Source organism: Teleopsis dalmanni, chromosome 1 (genome assembly GCF_002237135.1).
Source record: "Teleopsis dalmanni isolate 2A chromosome 1, ASM223713v2, whole genome shotgun sequence".
NCBI lineage: Eukaryota > Metazoa > Arthropoda > Insecta > Diptera > Diopsidae > Teleopsis > Teleopsis dalmanni.
In genome coordinates, this window is record NC_051846.1 from 50022884 (window position 1) to 50049631 (window position 26748).

Genomic DNA, 26748 nt, shown 5'->3' on the forward strand with positions numbered 1-26748 from the left:
AAGCTATAAAGGTTTAAAGTTGGTTCAATTTTTGTAAAATCGTAATTTCGCTAAAATTGCATAAAACTGCAAATAACTGAGGAACTAATGGGCGGATCACACCCATTTTTTGCGTAATGTTGTGTTGCTATGTAAGTCACGTATATGTGTAGTCCAATAAGTGCAAAAAGTGTTTTTAACGATAATAAATGATTTATAATGAAAATTTTGTATGGGGGGTGGGTGTGGCAGTGGGCGGAAAACCTTAAAAAAATGTTGAAATCTAGATAATAACGTAAGTTTCCCGGACACCAAAATTCAGCTTTCTACCTATCATAGTTTTTAAGTAATCTTGGGACCACAGTAAAATCCCCATGTTTGGGCAAAAATTTCGGGTAGTTCCGGTAGGCCGATTGGGCTCAATTTAGATTTAAAAGAAAGATCAACTCAAAAACTATATTTTAGGAAAATTTCATATCAATATCTCTACTAGTTCCGAAAATATCGAATTATGACCGCCTAATTTTGTGTTTTGTCACACTGTGCGTCGTCTTTTCATTTCTGCACAAAAGTTGTCTTTATTTCCACCTTTTTCGTGCTCTAGATATACTTCCACTCTGTGTATTTTCCGAACCGAGAAAGTTGCTATATCTCGCGTTTTAGATATTTTTCGTGTGATTATCTGCTACTTTTTCACCACTACTGTTTTAGAATTCCCTGGAATTGCACCTTTCTTCTTTTTCATTTCATTTTGCCCCTTTTTATAGCAGCTGGACTCAACGTTATGCATTTTGATCGAAATGCTACTAATACAGCCATAACCAGTGTTTTAGTTGTAGAAGGATTTCGGATTTGATTATAAAATTCATCTGTTTCTACAAGTATTCCTACAAGTATTACAGCCATGATTAATTGCGAAACGCCTTTCTCGAAATGGTAATTTTACCATCGGAAACAGAAGAGGTTTCCGACTGAGCCAGTACAAAAACTTTTTCAAGACGCCATATTTATGTGCGCATTTTTCTAAATATAAATTTTGAATACGTTTTACATAGAATACATGCATATATTTCTTTGTATGTTAACTTACCTTACAGTATTCTTCTTTTTTCTTCAATTATATTTATACATAGGAAATAACAATTATTTCTTAAAAATTATATCTTTTACGTGCGTTGTTCAAGTTAAAAATTCTAGAACTTTGAATACTTTATATATACATTTGTGTTAAGGCAGAATTCATATATATTTAATTCAACACTCAAAATGATAACTAACAACACTATAGCAAGAAACACATCAGCTTTTTGCTAATTGCTAATTTAACAGCTCTAACAAAACGAAAGATTAATTTTAAAAAATTCCCTTAGAAATCATCTGAATAATCATTTTCGATATTAAAAAAACAAATTCACATTAATAAGGTTATTATTTTCCATACTGTAGAAGTGTATTTGTATATACAAAACTCCTTTAAGTAAATAAGACGATATAGTTAACTATCCATGGAAATGAACTATTGAAACAAATATATATAATTTAGTCACATTATTCTATATTTCGTAATATTATATTCAACCTTTGTGTTGGGACTGTATTCAACAATATTGGGTAACTGTACAAGATGACTAATTATAAAATATATAATTGCAGTTTTAATATAAACCGGAAACAGAAAAGTGGAAAACATTTTAACTAAACGGATTCCAATAACCCCATGTGTGATATCTTACTTTAATTCAGAGTATTTAATCTTTTATATGTCTTATGTTTGGTCTCGCTGGATTCCAATTAAATTTGTACATGATCTCATAAAAGTTCAAGATTTCCAAATTCAGAATATGTTGCTTCCTTACGGAAATATCCTTATAAATGTAAGTATGTTATATAAATATATTAATATATAAATATATATAAATATATATAAATATATATAAATATATTATTATATAAAAAATATATATAAAAAATAAATATAAATATAAATAAATATATTTATAAAAAAATATTGAATTTATAAAAAAGTTTTTTATTTTAAGTATAGCAAGAGGCTTGCCCAGCCTTGATCTGGACAAGGAGAAGGTCACTGGGAGGAGAGCTGCTCTCTCTTCTGACATTAGGAGGTCCTCAACGGATGGCATTCTGGCTTTCATTCGAAAAGCGGAATGTCTTCTGTTCGGTTAGGGTCAGTTGCAGCACAAAAGATCATTCAGGTCGCAGTGCTCTGCTCCGTTGGGAGCTAGTACCCCGTTTATTTCTATTCTATTCTATACCAAGAGGCTTTAAGAAGACTAATTAAGATTCCTTGGTATATTAGAACAACAGACATGCATAGAGATCTAAGGGTCGACTCAGTGAAAAAATATATCAAGGCAGAGCCATAAAATAATTTACAAAAGTTGATACGTTGCCCAACCCCGCCCAAACAAACCTTAAGTCCACCTCAGGATGCACAGGAAGATATGCTGATCTACGGTCCGTCATCAGTTAGAAGATAAATAAATGATAATGATTCTAGTATAGTTAAAGTTTAGTGTGAGGCAGGGATAATCCCCCACAACAACCCCCGCAACAATAACAACATTAGGTATAAGTTAGTATATTAACAGATAATTCAGAAGTAAATAAATCAAATGTTTTTTTTAACTTATCGACTGTCATTGTGCTTTAACCCGTTGTAAAAACTCATAATATTCTTTTGCGTTTTCTCTTAGTTCGTAGTCAACATTATAAATAAATATTTTTCTTAAGTCTATTAAGTCTAAGAAATATATTTATAAAACCACCTAATTATTTTTCACTGACAATAACATAAATGCTGAACTCAAATTTGACGTATTACATTCGTTTTGTTTTTTTTTTCGTTTTCTTTATTTTGTTAATATTTTACTTAGCTCTAAACATTAGATTTCTTGTCGTATGAGTGATTAAATTTTTAGGAGATATGTATTACAACGATATACATGTCGCAGTAACACGTTCGACTTTCAGTGTTTGATATGTCTTTTTTATATTTTTGAAATTAGGTCTAATTGCAATGAAAAATTATGTTCTTAGTGCGTGTGAATAATTTGTCACAAAATGCAGCATTTTAAAAGTATTGCAAAATAATTAACAACACTTTTGAAACTTAAAATAAAAATTGCAATTTTGTGTTATTAACAGTACTTAACCTATTAGTAATAAGAATATATAGTTGATATAAATTTCATTAGCTGCAGACAGACTACAAGTAGAACAAAATTAATTGAGACATGAATGATTTTGTGGCAAACCAACCACTCGCAAAAATAAATAAGCAATGCAAACAAAAACTGACAGATTAATAGTAAATAATATTGAAAACAACAATTACGTATTAGGACAGCTTAAAATTTAAGTTTGTGCGATTTCGATTTAGTTTTATCATATCAGACTCAGACTCCAAGTAACCATGCACTCTTACTAGTGAGCGGTAAAGAAAATTAGAGTGTTGCACCTTAGATCAAGCTTGCGTATAGGCACAGGCATTTCGTATCAGCCCACGTATCTACAAAAAGACACTCGTTAGAAAAACTACACCGTGAGAATTGTAACATAACCAATGAGTATGAAAATAATAATAAACATTATTTAGTGTGTAAATTTGAGTATAAATGTTGCCATTAAACATGCAACTGACGAAAAACACTAAACATGAGTAACTAAATAAAGTTCAATTGAGCTTCAAAAAAATTTACTGGCAATTACATATATAAAAATTAAAGTTTATGAATTGCAGTGTGTGAGTTGCTGCATTTGTTGGCGACAAAGGTGGAGCACATAATCAAGAAATAATATCAAAATCCGCAACTGCTGCTTCAGAGAAACCGAAAGCCAACGTTGACAATATCAGTCGCTTTACCTGCTTGAGTAACGCACCCAAAACGAACTCAAGGAATATAGTATAACGCTGTTTAGCGTTACGCATGCGCTAAGACGTAATCGACACACGCCCCTTCTACGTGAAGTATTTGCAAAACAAGCAGAGCTGTAAACTGTTGCATGTTGCAGCGCTGCATCCGCGCCAAAATTGAATTTTAATAACACTTGCTTAAAGCAAAGACGAAAAGTGATTTGTTACGATTCTAGTCAAACGAAAATGCATTTGTTGTAAAATTTTTGTACTACTCAAACGAGAGAGCATTATAAATAGACAACAACAAATTGATATGGAAATTGTCGTCAAAAGCGAAATGCATCTGAGCAAATATTTTCGACGCATATGCGAGCTTAAAACAAAAACTGTGCTAATGTTCCACAAACAAACGCGTCTTATGCGTGTGAGCAGCAACTGCAGCTAAACTGCAGCTATTGTAGCGATATAACCGACTGATCTGTATTGAGTATTGGAACCATTTGACCGTATATAAGCGTTAATAGGGCCGGCCTGGCCAACAGTGTATCGCGGTGCTCTACTGCGTTGGAGCTAGAATTCGCAAATTGAATCGAAACTTATCATTTTGTCTGCGTTCTGCTATCTCAGTAAACCTAAATTCAAAAGGATAAACACAATATCAATGGATTACTAAAGGATATTTAAGTGTTACACGAACAAAATTTACAAGAAAGATATATAAAAATTTTTATAACACATTTTTTCAATAAAATCAAGTTTTAATTACAGAAAATTATTTATTGAGAAATAAAAAACATTTAAAATAACTAAAATAAAATAATTGCAAACATGAAGGTGAGTGCATTGCGTCGAAGCAAAAATAAGGATAATGATATTAATAAAGTGTGTCAGTGATAAAAATCTCAAATATATGTAAACTTTGGTCAAAAAATTGTTAATAGTAATTTTCATAAAAAAATTTAAATAATTAAGTGCTTTTTAAAGACAAAAACTGCTTTACATAAATATCATAAAAATGTGAACTTTAAACAACATTTATTTCATCTGTCGACAATTGTTATAAAATGTAAAATACATGAAAAAACAATAACAAACAATAATTAATTTTAATAAAATATTTAATTTTGTGATCCAAAGAAATATTTTGGCTTAAGGGATACGTTCATCTTTTAAATGTGAATTGCATATAACACAGAAAGCCCTATTTAGACTACTAAATGACTATAAAAGAAAATATTTAAATAACAATAAGTGCATAATGCAAAAGACCCATAGACGTTCAACGTGATATCAGTCGCTGACTTATCTTTTAACCTAACCTAACTAAACAATCTTGTGAATATATGAATTTTTTAAAAACACAAACTTACTATAAACAAAAAAGTTTTTCAGTAACAAATATTTTAAATATTTTAATAACTTCATTTACTAAAATACGTATAATGAATTTTATTAAATTGTTAATAGTGATGAAAAATTAAATTCCCTTAAAAAACGTATATACGTATAAAAAATATGTAAAATATAAAATTAATTTAATTTGGTTCAATTTATGTATAAAAATGTTATTTTAGTTTAACTAAAAATTTCTTTTTTTTTTGTACAAAATTTTAAAAATATTATATGTAATATTAAATGTAATATTAAATTAATATTAAAAGACCTTACAATTGTGTTAAAAATTTGTAGATATATAATTAAAATATATAACAATAATATAATATTAATTTATAAAATTTTATAAAAATATATTAACAAAAATATAATAATAATAATATATAATAACAATATAATTACAATATATAACAATAATATAAAAATAATTTATAAACTTTTATAAAAATAGAATACTATTAAATTCTATGAAAATTAACTAATTAATTTAATTTTTATTATACTCGACTATTATTTTAAATAGTTTTAGTATCAAAATATGAACCTTAGTTTTAATACTATTAATATAAGAATAAGATTAAAATTGAATAACATTAATTTTATTTTATAAACTTCTAAACTTTAATAAATAAACACTTGAATAAACCCTTCAATATTAAAAGCATCATTAATTTAACCAAATCAAATTCTTCAAAAGATATATCATAAGATATACTTTCTTTTCATTATGTATGCATATTTAATATTTCTTTTTATATAATTATATATTCTATTTTCTTAGGTTTAGATACATTAATATGTAATTACATTTTAAAATTTAATTTTTTATTTAATTTTGATTTAAATGAAATTTTTCAATTTTAATTTCTATAATTTCTATAACTTAAATTTCATTTTTAATTGTTGATTGAATCTTTTATCTTTCAAAAAAAATATATTTCATGAATATATCTCTAACCTCCTAAATTGAGACTAGTTATATTCTATTCTATTTTCTATTTGAATATTTGTTTTATTTTGATTAAGGTATAAATTTAATAAATCTACAAATATCTTGTTATGTATTTTAGTTAGATAACAATTGTTCTAATACAGACACACTATTAAAGACACTCTGTTATCTATAGTATATAACCCCAAATTTCATAAATAAAAAAGTTTCTACATTCCACGTTTATTAATAGATACTTATGTATCTCTATAAATTACATGGATACCGTTTTTATGATTTTATTATTTGTTAAGTTTTCAATCGAATATAATTTTTACTTAAAAGATATCCTTACTCTATAATGAGTCACTATATATAAAAGTTGAACAAGACCACTACAACATAACCCATATATATTAAGAGATTTTTTAATTTAATTAACTTGATTCAATTTCAACATTTGCTAAGCACAAATTTTATTTAAGGTTCGTAAATAATCACTTAATTATTATTAAGTCAATACATCCATATCTCAATAAAACTAGATGTTAGGAAGAAGTAAATTCACTGCAATACAAGAGACCCTAAGAAATGAGACCATTCTGATACAATACTTTAAGGCATTTAAATTTTGCCTATTTCATCTTTCCAACCCCTCATATTTTACTTGAGAAATATTAAATATATGCCTACATTATATGCTCTATATTAAACTTAAATACACAATATATATTTTATAATATGTGTAGATAATATATATATAAAATTATTAAAAATAAGTTAACTAATTTGTGATAGTAAATATAAATTTAGAAATCTTAACTAATTTAAGAGTTGACTACACTTTAGTTAATAAGTATTATTTATTATTAAATCAATTATTTAATTTAGATTTTATATTGATATAAATTTGTATAATATTAATTAATTTTTAAAAATGTAATTAAATAAAATTCCTATCCTTACTGGCAAGTAGAATAAATATTATAATATTAGAACACAATACATCCATTCATCTTATTAACAAACAATCCGTTAATTACTACAAAAATCAAAAGTAATTATAAACAAAATAACAAAATCCATGACTTTATAAAATACTTAGTATATTTTCATTATAAATACTTATAAGTAAGTTTTTTTACTAAAACTTGAACTTGCCATTTAGTCAAGAAAATCAATTGCTCATTTGGTCAAGAAGAAATCCGTTCCATTAAGTATTCAAACTGGAATCTCGTCAACACCCATATTAGGAATCACACGAAAGAACTCACTCTTTTTACTTATTTGGTATTTATTAAAGTATTTAGATACAACAAAGCTGCATTAACATTTTTTATATTTTTTTATATTAAAGGCAAGACATTGCAAAATCACTTCTGTTAATTACAATCTCAAAAGAATGCATAACTATATAAATTAAATACATAAAAAAATTTTGAAATAAAATAATTGAAAATTTATGAAGGATATATAAGACATTGATTTCGTTTCTTTCTATTTTGGTATTGGAACTAAATTCGAAAGCTTTTAGTCAATTTCAGCATTGAAAATGATTTTACTGAGGCGTACTATGAGCAATTATATCTTTAATTAATTAGGATACTTTCAATGTCTGACTAAATTACTTAAAGAAATTATGACTTATTCTTTAGTTTTTTTTTATTGCATATTTTTGTGCTGTTTATTTCTCAAATTGTATTTTAATGTACTAAATATATTTCTAATTAATGGATAAAGTAGATTAATATTGGTATTTATCCAAGGATATTTATCCAAAGGATATTTTAGATAAAAATGTTTTTTAAAAATTTTAAATTTTACAAAATTATGCGGTTTAAAATATTGGTAGTAGTTACAATCAAAGTTTAAGTTATTTAATTAGATCATAGACATTTATTACGGACAATAAGAGAACTCATTGTTCAAAGTTTAAGTTATTTAATTAGACCATAGTCCTTTATTACGAACAATAAGAGAACTCATTGTTCGAGTGAAATCTGTGTCATGTATGTAGTAGTCGGAAGCTTAGTGTGATGATTTCATTGAATGGAAAAACAATTCGAATTATTATTGATATAAAAATTATAAAGAATGACTTGTTGCATGGTGCGTAATCTTTGTGCAAAAGCACTTTGTGTTTTTGCCACGTTTTTGCTAGTTCAATATAAAATTTCTTCCCATATGTCTTCGTTTGTCAAGGTATTCCATCAATATCATATTTTACAACTTCTAAAACACAAACCTTAACGGCTCAAATATGGCGGTTAATGTGTGAATATGCATATGCTGTTCTGATTTTGGTATCTGATGATGGATAGAGATTTTTTAATTGTTATATATACACGCAAAAATTTCTGTTTGTTCTGCTTAAGTAGATTTAAATAGCAATCGAAGTCATAAACATGTTGGTTTCATTCTAGTTTCTGTAATCGCAGCAATCCTTTTACTACTGATGTTGTTTGGTTGATTGGAGTTAGTGCCTGTTGGTATCTTTACTCCCTTCTCTTTGTGAACATCTTAGTTATGTTCACTGGGTCAATCTGTGGTCTTCATTGTAATACTTTATCTTGTCCGTGATGTTAGGAAATCTGAAATAGTTTCCTTCTGAAATAGTTTCAATGCTTTGTCCTTTATATATTTCTTTACGGTTTCTATTTTCAGATCCTTATGTATGTCCGTATTCGTTATATATGAGGTGATGTTGAGTATACGTCTAAGTGCCAAATTTTGTGGTATTTGTAGCTGGACTATACTACTTTTTGCTGGTTTTCCATACGCAACCTTTTACTAACGCATAGTTTGCTTTTGATACTATCACATATCATTACTTTAAATTAAATGATAATTACCAGATATGGCTTCAGTCGTCGGAGTAAAGCTTTGGTATTGACAAGCCCGCTTACCTTTCGTTTACATGCATCTGGAACCGCTAGGAAAAATTTTCCACTTGTCCTTCGATTTTGTTAGTAACTGTCGAGATGTTAAGGTCTTGGTCAATATCGACGCATCATGGAATGATATTTCATTGCAATATTTGGTATTGAATTAAAGGTCCTAATAGCAATTTTGGGTGATATTTTCTTTTTAGTTAGTGAAGTTCACATGATTTAATTTACTATTGTTGAATAAAATTCTTCAACTGTTCATTTTTCAACTGCATATACCGTAATTTATTTAACTTAGCTGCCACTGCTATGTGGTTTTTTCTGTTGCAAGTTGGACCATAAACAACTGTCATCTTGACACTTGACATTTGACATTTGACTATCATCTTTTTTTCTATAGGAGGTATAAAAGTGTACCCAAAAGGGTTCCCTGCGGGAAGCCAGCTTTTATTTCTTTCAGGTTGGAGTATAAATTTCTTTGTTTCATGTGAAAATATCGTTAAGTATAACTTTTTAAGAGCACTGTATTGGTTCGTTGATGAGTCCTTCATGCTATCTTGTCGAATGCCTGCCTAACGTTGAAAGAAACTATTGAGCATATGTTTTTATCTTCAAATGATTTTGCTATTTCTGCTGCGAATCAATGCACCCGATCTTTGATACAATGTTTACAAAATTCAAATTGGTGAGATGAAATCGAGTTAATAGAGTCAATAATTGGTTGTATGCGATTAAGATTTAGTTTTTTCCGTTATTTTGTGTACACTTTTTGAATAGTATTTCTGAATGAATAGTACATATAGTATATCATCACTACATTTTGTTATTTTTATGTCTATAAACTCTATATTAGATTTCCTCAAAATAATTTTTGTGATATTCTTTGATGATATTCTCCTAAGTTGCCACAGAGTGTGACCATATATTGGTACTGCTATACGTTTAAATTCAGCAAACCACTGTCTTATAGTTGATTTCAACAGACACTTTTCAAGTGATTGCTACATATGCAAAGCAGTGCTTAATCAAAAACTGGTATTACTGAAACAGCTGTAACTCAATGACTAATGATTGAAATATAATGAAATTTTTACTAATATAATTTAAAACTGATAGTTTCTTGATAGTTGGACACTAATTTTATGAGTTATATAATGTATTTGGGTACTCAATTGATTCTTAAAAGCCTTACTCATGGAAATTAAAAGAAGTCATCTACTTCGAAATAACTGAGGTTTTATTTTATTTGAAATCCTTTATAAAACATAATCTTATCAACTAGCGATATAATATTTCCCTTTATTTGAGTATTTTCAATACATGACTGAAATAATAAATGATTTTTCAAAAGAATTATTAAGAAAATAAATTAAGTACTCTACCTTATATCTTCATATTAAAGTTTATTCTAATTAAAAAACTGAAAGCCTATTATCACTAGTACATCATTCTATAACTTTTTTTTAACATGATTAGTTTTTTTATATGCTACTTATAATAAAATAAAATAAACTATACAATTAAATGAATTTTATTATCATTTAAGTGAACAGCGTGAGTTATTATTATAATAAATACCATCAATTAAATATCATGCTGGGGTCGTTGACGTAATCATTTCTTCCTTGAAAATACAACGAAAAATGTTAATAATAAAAGAGCCTCGAACTCGTACCCATTGAGATGAATTCATAATGTGATTAAAACTTAAGCTCTTAAGTAGGCGTTCAATGAACATGATCACATTTCAAACTCAGCGGCTAATAAATTAAAAAGTTAAAATGAAAATGCAAATTTTACTAAATTTTATTTAAAAATTACCCACACAATAAATCGTATAATATTTGACAGTTGTTCTCAAAATAATAGATATGCATTGTAGAAGAAAAATAAACTTGTCACAATAAATTGATGTTTTATATGTTAAAAAAAACTAGCTTAATACCAAAAAAAACTTTAATCCTAATAGAAAAAATAAATATATACTAAATAAAAATCTTTATTAGAAAAAACCAATATACTGTAATTCAAATATGAAAAATAATAGAATAAAGACGACTACTTATTTCATTAGAGTTGAAACTGATCGTTTTTAAATTCAATTAGTCTAACAAAGACTACTTAAAGGAAAAAAAATAGTTTGTTAGAAACTTCGATTTCAATATAAACGACTAAACAGAGCAAAACATATGACCAAGTGACTAAAAATTCTATTTAACTTAATGGTTAATTAATAATGATTATAGCTACTACTATATGGCTATATTTATATTCGGAACATTACAAATCTTTGTAAGCCCGTAACCAGAAGGCGTTAATTACCTACACCTATAGTTTTAACATCATTTTTACGCCAACCAATTAACCATTTCCACAGTCATCTCCATTTTTTCTAACAAGTTATACACACTTTCAAGATATATTTTAGAATTGTTTCTATTGGCATTGTGCAGGTATGACCTGGCTACGTGTTTAACTTCGTAGTTAATAACCTCTTCAATACTTGAACCAAAAGTTCTTCCCAGTATTGTTCCTTTTAATATGTAAAGTAGGTTAATTACGTGAACATATTGTATCTATACCTCACATCTATATTATAAAACTATTTCAAAATTTAAGAGAGTTGCTCCCTGATAATGATTTCGAACTAATTATATCATAAACAATGAAACTCTAGATAAAAATAACTTAATATTTAAATAATTTGATCAATTTGGTTTCCAAAATTCTCTTATAGCAATATTAACAAATCAACATGAATTATCTAGATAAACACAAACCAACTAACGATTCAAAAGTTTTGTCAACACTGAATATATTCTAGTTACCACTTAATAACACTTAGCAACATTAACAAATTTAACATGAATTATCTAGATAAAGTATATAGATTACACAAACCGAGTAACGAATCAAAAGTTTTATCAACACTGAATATGTTCTACTTGCCACTTTTGTGCTTTCTACTATCAGAATACTAAACGGCACCAACTTTTACAGATTTTTATTGCAATTTTGGGTATATTAGGCTCAGTATTAGCTAATCCAAGTGGAATACCCTTACCACCCTGTATACATGGACCTGCGGGTTATGCTTATCCTCCGCCTGTAGTAAAACTCTCAGTATCACCAGCAGTGAACGCTTATGCTGAGCATGGTAAACTTCAATTTTCATCCAGTGGTTCATCATATGAGTCGACAAATTTATTGAAACCATCTGTAACATATGCTGGAGAAGCGGGAATAACATATGCTGAAAAATCACCAGCTTCAAAATATGCTGCAGTTGTTCCATCAGGAATTGAATTTAACAAAGTTGTCGTACCAACCATATCCAAGTCAATTACACAAATATCAAATGCTTATTTACCAGCAGCAGCTCCACTTATTTCGAAAATTGAAACTTATAAAGCACCTGCTGTAAAATATACTCATACCTCACCATCAATATCCAAAATTGAAACATATTCATCATCATATTCTGATGGCTACTCATCAGGTTATTCAGTTCCTGCAGTTGGAAAACTTTCAACTATTTCAACAGGTGCTAATCATGCACTTTTTACTTCAAGTGATCTATCGGGAAAAGGTGCACTTTCTTATGCTCCCACTTATTCCAAAATTTCACTAGATGAAGGCCTGTCGAAATATGGTTCATATGGTGCATTGTCACATCAGCATGTATCAAAACCCATAATATCAAGCAGTTATGTACAACCGGTGGCAAAAGTCTCTTATGCTGCACCAATTATATCCAAGGTTGAGAGTTATGCTGCTCCAACTATAACTCAATATTCGTCTTCATCCGACATAGGCACTAGTAAATACGTGTCAAGTGGTGCTGTTTCGCATCAACATGTGTCGAAACCGGTAACATCTGCTTATGTTGCTCCTGCTGTATTAAAAGCTGCCTATGTTGCTCCTGCTGTCGTAAAAACTGCCTATGTTGCTCCTGCAGTTGCTAAATTGCAGAGCTATGCAGCACCTGCGGTTACTCACTACGCATCAGGACCTTTATTACCCAAAGTTTCTGTTTTATCTGAGTCTTCTTCACATTATGGAGAAAGTGCCAAATATTCTTCTTCTGGTGCCGTTTCACATCAGTATGTATCAAAGCCAGTCGAATCAAAGGCTTATATCACCCCAGCAGTAGCTAAAGTAGCTTACACAGCACCTGCAGTTACTAAAGTAGAAAGTTATGCGACACCTGTTGTCGAACAATATTCTTCCGGTCCTGCATTAGCTAAAATCGAAACTGTTGGCAAATATTCATCAGCTGGTGCAGTTTCTCATCAATATGTATCAAAACCAGTAATTTCTACGCCAGTAGTTGAAAAAGTGGCATATGCCGCTCCAGTCGCTGCTAAAGTTGAAACCTATGCTGCGCCTGTAGTAACACAATACTCATCTATTCCAGCAGTTACTAAATTTGAGAAATATTCTTCATCAGGTGCAGTATCACATCAGCATGTGTCAAAACCTATAGTATCAGCTGCATATCTCGCTCCTGCTATTGCTAAGGTAGAACAAACTGCTCCAGCAATTGCCTTATCGGATTATTCATCACACTCTGGTGCAAGTGGAGCTAAATATTCATCAGCTGGCGCAGTGTCGCACCAATATGTATCGAAACCACTAGTTTCTCTACCAGTAGTAGAAAAAGTGGCATATGCCGCTCCAGTCGCTGCTAAAGTTGAAACCTATGCTGCGCCTGTAGTAACACAATACTCGTCTATTCCAGCAGTTACTAAATTTGAGAAATATTCTTCATCAGGTGCAGTATCACATCAGCATGTGTCAAAACCTATAGTATCAGCTGCATATCTCGCTCCTGCTATTGCTAAGGTAGAACAAACTGCTCCAGCAATTGTCTTATCGGATTATTCATCACACTCTGGTGCAAGTGGAGCTAAATATTCATCAGCTGGCGCAGTGTCGCACCAATATGTATCGAAACCACTAGTTTCTCTACCAGTAGTAGAAAAAGTGGCATATGCCGCTCCAGCCGTTGCCAAACTTGAAAGCTATGCAGCGCCTGCTATAACTCACTACTCATCTGGTCCTGCGATAGCTAAAGTTGAGAAATATTCTTCATCAGGTGCAATATCCCACCAGTATGTTTCAAAACCAGTAGTTTCAGCAGCCTACGCCGCTCCAGCGGTTGCTAAATTGGAATATGCTGCCCCGGCAATTGCAAAAGTAGAAAGCTATTCGTCTGGACCTCTGGTTTCAAAAATTTCTACAATATCAGATTCTTCGTCCCACTCTGGAGGAAGCTATGCAAAATATTCATCATCTGGCGCCATCTCTCATCAATACGTTTCAAAGCCAGTACTTTCGGCTGCATATGTAGCTCCTACTGTCGCTAAGGTAGCATATGCTGCTCCTGCAATTGCAAAGGTAGAAAGTTATGCAGCACCAGAAGTTACTCACTATTCATCTGGTCCATTGTTATCTAAAGTTTCCACATTATCGGATTCTTCATCTCATTCTGGAGAAAGCATTACCAAATACGGATCAGCTGGAGCGGTGTCCCATCAATATGTTTCAAAGCCAATAGTTTCATCAACCTACTCCGGTTCAACTATTGCTAAGGGAGCTGTATATGCTGTTCCTACAATTGCAAAGGTAGAAAGCTATTCATCTGGACCCTTAGTATCAAAAATATCAACATTATCCGATTCTACTTCGCATTATAGTGGTGGTTCTGCCAAATATTCTTCATCTGGTGCTACTTCTCATCAATACATTTCAAGGCCTATAATAGCAAAGGAGATATACGAAGCACCAACACTTACTAAGGTTGAAAGTTATGATGCACCAGCGATAACTCATTATTCATCAGGACCTGCGATTGCTAAGATTTCTACTATTTCAGATTCCAGTCTTCATTCTGGTGCAAGTTTATCAAAATATTCTTCGTCTGGTGCTGTTTCGCACCAATATGTTTCCAAACCATTAGCATCTGCTGCATATATAGCTCCAGCAGTTCAAAAAGTTGCTTATACAGCACCTGTAGTTGCAAAAGTTGAAAGCTATTCTACTCCAATAGTTTCCCATTATGGTTCGGCTGGTGCTGAAATAAGTAAAATTTCTTCTGGAGGAGCAGTATCACATCAACATGTATCCAAGCCAGTAGTATCTATAGGATATGCTGCGCCAGCTGTGGCGAAACTGGCATATACCGCTCCTTCATTAACACAATATTCAACTGGTCCGGCAATCACGAAAATTGACACATCACTTCATTCTGGTATAGAAAACTTGAAATATACTACTGGTGGAGCAATATCTCATCAATATGTGTCGAAACCTAATACACTTTTAAGCGGTGGTTTACTATCAGAAGGCAACGGCAAATTAGGCTTAGAATCAGGTATATAGTTCAACTGTTTATAAAAAGTTATCGCTATATTACACTTGGCTTTGTCGAAAATATAACTCTAATTGCTGTTCTGGATTTTGGCTATTCTCAGGCAAACTTCTTAGTTCAAGCGGGTCTCATGGCTCTTACTATGGAACACTAGCAGTGCAACATCAAGGAGGGCACACAGGTTACGGACAATTAACTCCAATCCATGATTTTTCACACGGATTTGGTGGCTTAGGATCTCACGGAGCAGATTACTATAGGTATGCGCCCGGTATAACGACAGTTGGTGGACATCATACTTCTTTTATACAAGAGCGACCCAATCCTGCACATACACTAATTAAGTCTGTGTCCGATAAACACTTAGAATATTTCGTAAGTTAATGGGAAAAATCAAGTACATACATATATTATATCAAATATTATATATTTACTTTGCAGAATTTGCATCCGAGATATGCGTTCGAATACAATGTGAACGATATACACACTGGTGATATTAAGCATCAAAAAGAGGTACGTGATGGAGATGTGGTTCAGGGCGAGTATTCGCTTGTTGAACCTGACGGTAATGTACGTACTGTTAAGTACTACGCCGATTGGGAAACGGGTTTTCATGCTGAAGTCATTAACAGTCGCGATGCTGCAAAAAAAAATATAGCTAAACGCAATTCAAATAAATCATAAAACTTGTAAATAATTCTAATGGATTTAATATTAAATTTCCTTTCATTTAAATTTTTATAGTCAAGGTGAAAAAATATTTTAGGACACGAAAGGAGATAACACCAGTGCATTATCATTGGAAAAGGCATTAAGTGTGTATATATGTGCATTACTCAAAGTCCATTATATTATAGATAATAAATTATGTAAATAGCTTCAAAAACTCTCATTATACATATACCTGTACATATGTATAAATATATACATACATAACATAATCTTTTATACATACACATTATGCATAAAAAAATTTATTTATCCGAAAGCCTATCACTCTCATCATATATATCCTTCCTCTTTTTGACATCATAATATTTCGCCAATTTACATACATACTTACATACTATATGTACATATGTGAATACTCATGTGATAAAAGTGTCATAAAACATACGTCATTATATCTATTTTTTAAAATACATATTTTTTCTTTGAGTGTAAGTAATTTCAATTTATTAAATTTTATTTTCAGTTTTTTTCTTGTACATAAACTCGTTCACCTACTGTTAAGCTGAAAATTGTTAAAACTGAAATAAATCACGGAACAAATCTTTTAATTTTTGTTGTTTTAATTATGATTTTATATCATTATTTAATAAAATTTTAAAAAAAAAAATAAAAAAAACTTATTTTAATATGGTAAATCAAGTTAACTAGCTTTTTTTATGCAAGACCATGTGTGTAGACAAAGGGGTAATATGGAAAGGTGTCTAAAATGTATACAACTGAATTAATCAATATAAAAAGAGCGGTTTTGGATTAATTTATGTATGTGTGTTTCCGATTATGTTCTCCTAGATGGAGCATAGTGAGTCTGTTTTTCTTCAAGTTATTATCAGCGCAACGGGCTCCTATAAGCTACAGGATTTTACGTCAGTGTTTGTTACAAAATATCGTTAAATCATCTTTTTAGTCCCTTTTGTCTTTCTGAATCTGGGGTCGCTAGACTCTTCGTAGACTCTTCGTGGTGTATATAGGATCACTGTATCTTTCGAGGTAGATATATGGAGAGAATAAGAGAATAAAAGCGCCTTTCGCTTTATTGGTTCTGATAACATATTCTTTTACTCTGCTTTGATTTGTTGTAATGCTTTCAAGATATGTTAATGATGGCACAGATTCTAACATCTATTCGATTGGAAGGAGAAGTGCAACCCGATATCCGATGCTAATGCTCTAACATTTTCGCTGACTAAAATAAAGACTACTGTTAAGGAAAATTAGCCAAGCATATTAAATACTAAATATAAATTTTTGACAATCCTACATGCATTTCATAAAAAGGCAGAATCGAACGATTTAAGCCGATCGAATGCTTTTTTGAATAAGATCCACTTACAATGACTATTGAAATTCATTACAATGTTAGAATATAATCTGTATCGTATTTACAAGATCATTACGAAAACTATTTGTGTTAAAGCCATATTGGTTTTCTCTTAGACAGCTTTCTAAATCATTAGCATTAGATATACATAATCAGTATAATCGATTTAAATGTGAGAAGTAAAATTATGCCTCTGTAGTTGTTGCAGTCTACAGCATCACCCTTCTTTGGTATTTCCCGTATTTCTTTGGATTCCCGTATTTATTGTATTGTGAATAGCCGTGTAGTTGATTTTAACTTTGGATCATATTTCAGAAATAGTGTTGTCTTGTATTTTAGTGACAATCAAGTACATTTTCTGTTATTACACAATCAATTTCTTTAAATACGTTTGTCATATTTATTATATCACCCAAACCATTCTAGCGACATTCTTAATACATTTACGAGTAACAATACATTTAAAGCAGATATATGTTTGCGAATTAAACTTGGAATTAAATGGATTATTGTTTTCTATAGTTTGCAAGTTTTGTCCGATCATAAAGGTATAGGTACATTCATATCGCGTTGAAGCAAAATATCGCCTCCTCTGACATGTGGGTTTATACATTGGTTAATAATTCTTTTTATCATATTGTTTTCTAAGAACGTTGATTATTACTATGTTTCTGGCGCATATTTTTATATTTGTGATAAAACTCCTAAAGGTAATTGAATTCCATTCGATAAAGCTTCTAGAAATTTTTGACGTCGTCAATACTCTGGCCCCTCTAGTATAAAAACCTCTCATACAAAGTTTTAATATTGCTTTGGATAATGAGTCACCCTTAAAAGTGGTTACTCATATAGATGGAGTTACGTATGTCTAAATAGTGTCTACAACAATAAAAAACTATTTCGCATTGAGATGTATAGTATTTTATTTAAATAAAATTAAATTTGTTAATATATAAATAATTTCTGCCTTTCTATAATTACAATAATTTTTCCTTGCCCCTACCTGCTTTCTGACTACGTCTATGTGCAAGATTGCATATACTCTACACATTTTTTTAAACTCTGGTAAAAGTACTTCATTTTTTTAAAAATATCTTGTTTTAGTTATAAAACTACAAATCCGAAATTATGAACAAATTATATCACCTAAATCCAGTTTTTAACTTCATTTAAGGAATCAAAATAATATATGATGTGTCAGATGTTATAAAATATATCGTTTGAAAACAAGGAAATTAAATAAATGGTGATTATTCTGTAGTCAATTATTGTAACGCACTACATTTCTTCAGCAGTCATGTAACTATATAAAATGACTTGCATATATTAAATCGAAGACTATTATTATTAGAAAGGACAATGGAAAGCTATGCATATATGGTATATTGAGTTATCCTAAACAAAGTCTTCTTAACTAAATAGTAAATAAAGTTATGGATAAGCATAACAATATTAATTCGTTTAAGACTCTAGACCTCATTGGATTCAATGAAAATTAAGTGGAGGTGTTGAATATTTTTGCTAATAATTAGAGAACAGACGAACGGATGATGAAAATGAGATAACGGATGTTTCGCTTTACATATTAGAAAACACTGAAAGTATCAGCGCCATTCCATTTTGAAAAGATGTTAGTTAATAACATATCCAGATAAGTAGTCAATTATTAATTTAAATACAGATGTGTTCGAGTCGAAAAGCCTGCCAATTTCGTTATTGGCCCGAGTTGCTTGAATTTCCATAAACCTTTGAAATCGATTCATGCCTTCACAAACAATTTATGTTCGGTTTTTCTGTTTACTAATGCAATATAACAAATCTTGGGTAAATTCACAGGCGGAACCAAGAAGTGCGATGAACTATATTATAATATTCTGGACTAGAAACCATCTATTTTATTTAATAGATATTGTCTTCACTGCCCACATTGAGGATATCAGATAGACACTTGAGAAAAATCTGAAATGAAGAGATGCCTTTTGGCAAGCACTGGGCAGTGAAAACTCCAATATATGACATTTTTCTCTGTATTCTCTGACATACCATTATGGCAACAATTGTGATCATACATATATGATATTATATAATATGTATGCATATTATATACGACTTGTACATGTTATCAGATTGTTCTTTATCTTCTCTTAATTTGTATGGTTTACTCAAATAGTGAAATTCTCAATAAATTTTAATACACTGAACTTAATATCATTGCAAATAACCTTCAATTCATTGATAAATAAGCTCTCGTGTCTCTTAAATAATTATAAAAAATATTCATTTATTATAAAATCCAAGCATTCTTAAAAATACGATCAGCTTTGAACTGGGTTTAGACCATTTCAAACACCTAAAAACATATCAGATATGATAATTGTTTGATATAATTGAGCACTATAACCATACCCGTCCAACATTGACTAAATTTATTTATGTCGCTAAATTACTTAATTATCTCTTACGTTAAAATCCATCATCTACCCTAAATTTAATCCGAACCTACATCACACAAGTTTCTTCTTTGAATAACAAAGCTGATATATTTTTTAACATCTACTAGAATCAATCATATACACACAACCACTTATTTATATATATACATCGCTATATAACCTCAGCATCTGTCCGACATATTACTGATGGCATGAAACATTTTTTTATTTATACTTAGATTTATCATAAAAACAATACTTAGTATAATCTTAAATCCCTAGAGAGAAATACATCTCTCTAGGCTGCCTGTCCATCTTAGACGGTCGAATCTAAAGTTGTTGCTGAATCAGCTCGTGTTTCCAGAGTTTCAAGGGTGGTGTGAAGAGAGATTAAATCGAACTCGTACGATTACTTAGAAATATCGCTTTTTCATGTAAAGAAGTCACACATAACCCGAGCACTGTATGTATATTAAGCGGAACAATTGAACAGATACCTGTCGTTATAAGAGGCAAGATGTAGCTTAGGCTACGTCATCTCTTTTATAGGAAATATTTATTATTTTTCTATATTTTTCTATAGATATATCAATGTCGCTTCGCCTCCTTAAGTTTGCTTATCCCTAAATAACATCTTTACACGTTAAAGACCGCATGCCCACCGGTGGGTCAATCCGTAACATTACCGGCCCGCGTGCTCACGGGTGGGCACACGATATGTTTTACTTGAGTACCGCTTGTACATCAGTGGGCATGATTTAAATTCAATCTATGTACAGTAGTCCATTCGTCGTCGGTTAACAGCCTCATTTAAAAACGACTTATTTTAAATAAAATCAATATACGTAATTAACAATAAAAAATACCGGTCCCTATGTGAGAAATAAGATTTTTCAATGCGGTCTTCAACGTGTTAACATAAGTTAAAATGAATTAATTAAGTTTCATGTCAAGACTTCATACTGAATTTGTTAAATGATGTATCAGTCTTGTTACCTATGCAATAACCGAAATGAAATATTTTTAAACGTCGCTGTTCCAATAAAAATTACTTAGTGTTAAGTCAAAGCTCCACTGTTTACATAGAAACCGAACTAAAGACATTGATTTCCTCAGAGATGCAGTTTATAACAAGAAATAATAATTTCTATATCCAATTATTATTACAGTTTTTTAATTTTTATTTCTTTAAAATTTAATTGTTTTCATATAAAACATTTAGTGGGTTTTTGCTGCTAAACGCCTGTCACGTTCTTCGGCAATACTTAATTTGACACCCTTGCCCTTTGGCAAAGAAATGTAGGGCTTGTGACCCTTGCCAATTATGAAAACGTTGCTCAATCTGGTGGCAAAAACGTGTCCATTCAAATCTTTAACATGTACAATATCGAAAGAACCTGGATGTCTTTCACGGTTCACAACTGAACCGACACGACCTAAATTTCTACCTCCAGTAATCATGCACAAATTACCTGAAATATATAAAAAGAGAAATAAGTTTTTTTTTCCTTATTTTAAATGTACTTAAACAACTATATAGAGATTTAAAAAATCTTAAAACAAAACTAAGATAAAATACAATATAAATAGAATATAAACTTAATTTTTATGACATATTATCTATTGTAAAAAAATATGTACATCTAATAACAAAAATAGATAAAAGAATATAATTTATGAATACTCAATTTATTTTCAATAAACATATCTGCGGAAATGTTTGCAACTAAATATTGTATAATATATTTATTACAATAAAACAATAATTATTAAAAGGCATTTATATAGCAGTGGTTTATGCGTTTGTTCGCCTTGATGAACTTAAAGTTCACAAATTTCACTTAATTAAAAATAGCTTTCATAATACAGTTATTTACTGTTATTGAACGTAAAATTTACCGAATTACCGTAAATACTAGGTAAACAGTGACCGTCGTAACAAAACATTTTTTTAGGCTTGCTCTTTTAACCATTACCTAGTTTTATCATAGTTAATGATCTTCAATCAGCCAAAAACTTTGAAAACTTAAATTTCTTATTTAAATATATTAAATTTAATATGTAATTGAACGTAAAAGTTACCGAATTACCGTAAATACTAGGCAAACAGTGACCGTCGTAACAAAACATTATTTTAGGCTTGGTTTTTGAACCACAACCTGAAGTGCTCATAGTTAATGGTCTTCGATCAGCCAAAAAGTTTGGAGAAATCAAATATCTATATATATATATTAAAATTGATATGTTATTGAACGTAAAAGTTACCGAATTACCGTAAATACTAGGCAAACAGTGACCGTCGTAACAAAACATTATTATAGGCTTGCTTTTGAACCACAACCTGAAGTGTTCATAGTTAATGGTCTTCGATCAGCCAAAAAAGTTTCAGCAATTTTACATTTAATTGGTAGACTAATTAATATTAATTATAATTGTTAATTACAATTAATTAATTATATTTAATTTATATTTAATTAATCATATTGAATTAATTATAATTATTATTAATTATAATTATTTATTATAAGTATTATTAATTATAATTATTAATTATAATTATTAAGTATTATTAATAATAATTATTATTAATTATAATTATTATTAATTATAATTAATATTAATTATAATTATTATTAATTATAATTATAATTAATTATAATTATTATTTATTATAATCATTATTATTTATAATTATTAATTATATATGTTATTAACTATAATTATTATTAATTACTATTAACTAATAACTATAATTACTATTAATTATAACTATAATTAATTACAGTTACAATAATTATTAATTACAATTTAAATTTAAATGTCATTGAACGTAAAAGTTACCGAAATACCGTAAAACAAGGCATACAGTGACCGTCGTAACAAAAAATTTCTATAGGCTTTTTTTGAACCACCATCTGTATGCTACATGAATAATGGTCTTCGACAAGCCAACACATAATACAATTTTTCTACTCCATATCCTAATACATTGCTAGTTTATTTTGGTAAATCTTACCGGAATCAAACTTGATGATATCAGTAATTTTGCCACTTGCAATATCAACTTGAACAGTATCGTTGGCCTTGATCAAAGGATCGGGGTAACGGATGGTACGACCGTCGTGTGTAACAACGAATGGAACACCTTTAGCTCCCAATTGTGTCTTCCTTACTTTGCACAATTTGTACTAAAAACACAAAAAAAAATTATATTTTATTCTCACAAAGAATTTCAATAATTACAAAAGTAAAATTGATTTAAACACTAGAAATATTCGATATAAAAAAATTTTAGCACTTGGCCCTACACACATCACATTATATCATATAAACCCACCTTTGATTCTTCGTTAGAGATACGATGAATGGTAAAACGTCCTTTAACATCATATACCAAACGGAAGAATTCACCAGTTTTTTCGATAGTAATAACATCTAAATAAATAAGTTTCACATTATAATTAGTTGTTGTGTATTAAAGAATTAGTAATTAGAACTTACCCATGAAACCGGCTGGATAAGTTGGATCGGTACGTACTTTACCGTCAACTTTGATAAGACGCTGCATAAGAATTTTTGTCACTTCAGCGCCATTAAGTGCATACTTTAGACGATTTCTCAAGAAAATCATCAAGGGCAAAGATTCTCTTAGTTTATGTGGGCCGCTTGATGGACGAGGTGCAAATACACCCCCCAATTTGTCCAACATCCATGCCTTTGGGGCTGCTAAACGCTTCAAATGTTTCTTTGGACCTCGAGCCTAAAACAATAACATACACTTTTAATAAGCGCATTTTTGAATAGATTTTCACTAATCGTCTTTGATTTCAACTGCCTTATAATCAACAATTATTAAAGTTTACAATATCAATTTTTTCAACTTCACGAAATCAACAACAAACTTCGTTTCACAAATTTTGTCGGTAATATCACATAACTGTATAAAATATAACTCATGTAACACAGTTCATATATTATGTATATTAACAGTAACATTTGTTGATAGATTATTTTATTGTACACAATGATGGCAGCGAAATTAAACGACGAAATTTTAGTGCACTTACCATCTTGTAAGATACAAAAAAAAGAAAGGAAGATGGCCGGATGTCTACTCGTTTGACATTTGTTTTGACAGTTCGTGTATTTATCGTGCAGTGGAATTTTTCGTACACATTCACAATAGTGTTCAATAAATTTTGAATTTATTATATGTGACAAACAAATAAAATCAACTACATATATTGTACTAATTATTGGACTAATTATATATATTAAAATATATAAAGTTTTTAAGTAATATCAATAGCAATATATTATTATAATTTATGTTTGCACAATAAAAAAATAGGACCTTATTTGGTCAATATAAATGAAAAACATTTTTTCAAATATTTGTAAAAACAGCATGTACTTAACGTTTAAAGTTGTAAATACAAACATGAACATTACGTGTATTTGGTAGCTCCAATGTGTGACAAAAACAACAAATCGCTTGCTTAAAGTCGCTAAGTGACATACTAGCATCTCTGTTACAATCTGTCAAACGTTATGTTTTTACAAAAAACAAATGTTTCATACAGTTTATACAAAAATAAACAATTAATATAAAATATAAAATTGAATAGTGAACTTAATGCAATATTAAGAATGCTGGAAATTTTGAAATTTCCTTTCACAGCAAAATTAAGGCGAAAAATGAAAATGTTGCTAAAGTTTTATGCAAATATCCACAACTCACAATCCGAAAACAAAGTACGAAAGGTTGTGCAATTTCGCAGTCAAGTAAGCGATCTAAAGAAACCAAAAAGTATAAACGTATATCTACAAAGTTTCAAGAGTTGATTAATCTCTTCGATTTAGTACACTCTAGAATTAAATTCTGACTGGCAAGAATGTAGAAAATTTCAAAATAAAACACTGAAATTTTACTTTGTTCTCAATTTTCAAATTAATGAAATTTTTAAATTTTGTTTGAATTTTTGTTTACATATGTGACAATAGTCATTGGAGTTTCCAATGAAGGTTCACAATAGTTCCCTTTATTGCGTTAGTAACACTTTTTCTTTACAAGCCGAAGCGTTTGGCCAGTAAACAACTAATGGTCTAAATAGATAAAATAATATTGTTCTGCGTACATTTCAGCCAGTATAGGCCAGCAGCTTGCTGTTTTTTGCCATACTTGCGAGCCACCAAAAACACCTTCTGTCGAAACACAATTATTGGAGAAAAATGCTGTCTGGAAACATTCTAGTATGGTAACTACACAAAAAATGGTTGCCATACTGTTTCGATATTATAAGGAAATCTATTCAATCCTTTTTTTTCTGAAGTTGAAAAAAAAGGATATATATCTCAGTCCCAGAAATTGCTGTAAAATTTTTAATTAGTAATTAAGATGTTGATATAAAAGATGGAATTGTTATAACACTTCAAGCATTTGTTTAATACGACTATTCAAACCGATAGATGCTTTTATTGATTTTGTAGAAATTAATATATCTGCCAGTTATTTTTCTCCTTTAATTCTGCTTATCTTTAAAGAATACGTATATTCGACGAATATAAGTAATATTAACTGTTAATAAGTATAAACTTTTATATGATTTTAAGAAACGTTACGTACTTTAGATCAAGGCTGTCCACAGCACGGCCCACGGTCAATATTTGTGCGGCCCACAAATTTTTTTTTGTTATATTTTAGTAACATAGTATTATATTATTTTTTTAATGGTATGCCAAATAAATTAATTAAAATGTTTTAAATAATTTATTACGCTTGTACAACTGATTCAAAAAACTGGTATCCAACTATAATTAATAATGCTGATAGAATTGTAAAAGATAAATTAATGAATAAGTAGTAAAACTAAATTTAATATTATCGCCTATTTTATTTTTCTTCAAAGAAATTATAAAGGTATATATTTATTTCTGCAGCCGTCCAAGCTATTCAGTGATTTGTATTGGCCCGCGTTCTTATCTAGTCTGAACAGTCCTGGTTTAGATCATCCAATGTATTACGTGAAAAATAATTATTTTTAACATTGTAAACTGATAAATAATTATTTAAAAAGTAAAATTGTTAGTAAAGGCAAATATACATTATTGCAAAATCAATTTCACTTAAGAACTGAAGCCCTTTACATAACTTCTTGAAAACCATAAATAGTGGATGAGTAAGCGTGTAGTTTTTTTTAAGCACCTTTGAACAAGTATATTCAAATTGCATATATTCATAATATATTACACAAAATGATAACACTAGTCGCAACCCACTACCACTCTAAAAAAAATTGACTCAAGGAGATGTGCAAAAATTTTTCCAACTTCTAGCCAGTGTAGAGGACAGATTCAGATTAACATGCCTCCATTTTTGATGAGTAAACCACTGTTGTTTAAAAAAAAAGTAATGTCTATAATGTCAATATTATATTTGGTAGCGTTTTTCATAATGTGTTTTAAGTCCCACATCGCAATAACTTAGCTCTATCAATACATATACATACTTATTATCGAAATATACAAACTTTCATTGTCCATTCGCGACTCTAAAAATCGGTATCGTGTCGTTTTATGTACATAGTTCATGAGTCACGTTTTTCTATCTTTACTCTAATCCACTACAACGAAAGTAGTTATTGAAAGGAGTTCTTTATCCTTCGGCACAGATATTAACAAGGTTTGCTTTTACAATATGAGTTAAGTCAACTCTTAAGAAACTTGATTAATCCCAAACTAATTTAAGAAACCTTGCTCTTAACATTATATATCGCTTAACATTTATTTTTTAATTAAATACTAAGGCAATCGAAAGGGT

At 29.8% G+C, this 26748-nt stretch overlaps 2 protein-coding genes and 3 non-coding genes across 5 annotated transcripts; 1 reads left to right on the top strand and 4 right to left on the bottom strand.

Annotated features, from left to right (window-relative positions):
- The first annotated feature begins 11934 nt into the window (after window positions 1-11934).
- On the top strand, window positions 11935-16146 carry LOC119680944. Its single transcript, XM_038093983.1, has 4 exons — window positions 11935-11952; window positions 12044-15446; window positions 15547-15818; window positions 15885-16146. Exons 1-4 carry the CDS (start codon window positions 11935-11937, stop codon window positions 16128-16130), a joined length of 3939 nt encoding a protein of 1312 aa, XP_037949911.1. The 3' UTR covers window positions 16131-16146.
- A 4939-nt stretch (window positions 16147-21085) lies between these two features.
- Window positions 21086-24090, bottom strand: LOC119669459 (40S ribosomal protein S4). The gene is made up of 5 exons (XM_038079356.1): window positions 23996-24090; window positions 23430-23688; window positions 23266-23363; window positions 22945-23116; window positions 21086-21400 (listed from the first exon to the last, which is right to left on the bottom strand). The coding sequence occupies exons 1-5, from the start codon at window positions 23996-23998 to the stop codon at window positions 21147-21149; spliced, it is 786 nt and encodes a 261-aa protein (XP_037935284.1). The 5' UTR covers window positions 23999-24090; the 3' UTR covers window positions 21086-21146.
- On the bottom strand, window positions 21986-22127 carry LOC119673600. Its single transcript, XR_005252117.1, has one exon. It is a non-coding gene; the product is annotated as a small nucleolar RNA psi28S-3327 (small nucleolar RNA).
- Window positions 22169-22309, bottom strand: LOC119673601. The gene has a single exon (XR_005252118.1). It is a non-coding gene; the product is annotated as a small nucleolar RNA psi28S-3327 (small nucleolar RNA).
- Window positions 22745-22883, bottom strand: LOC119673599. The gene has a single exon (XR_005252116.1). It is a non-coding gene; the product is annotated as a small nucleolar RNA psi28S-3327 (small nucleolar RNA).
- Window positions 24091-26748: the final 2658 nt, after the last annotated feature.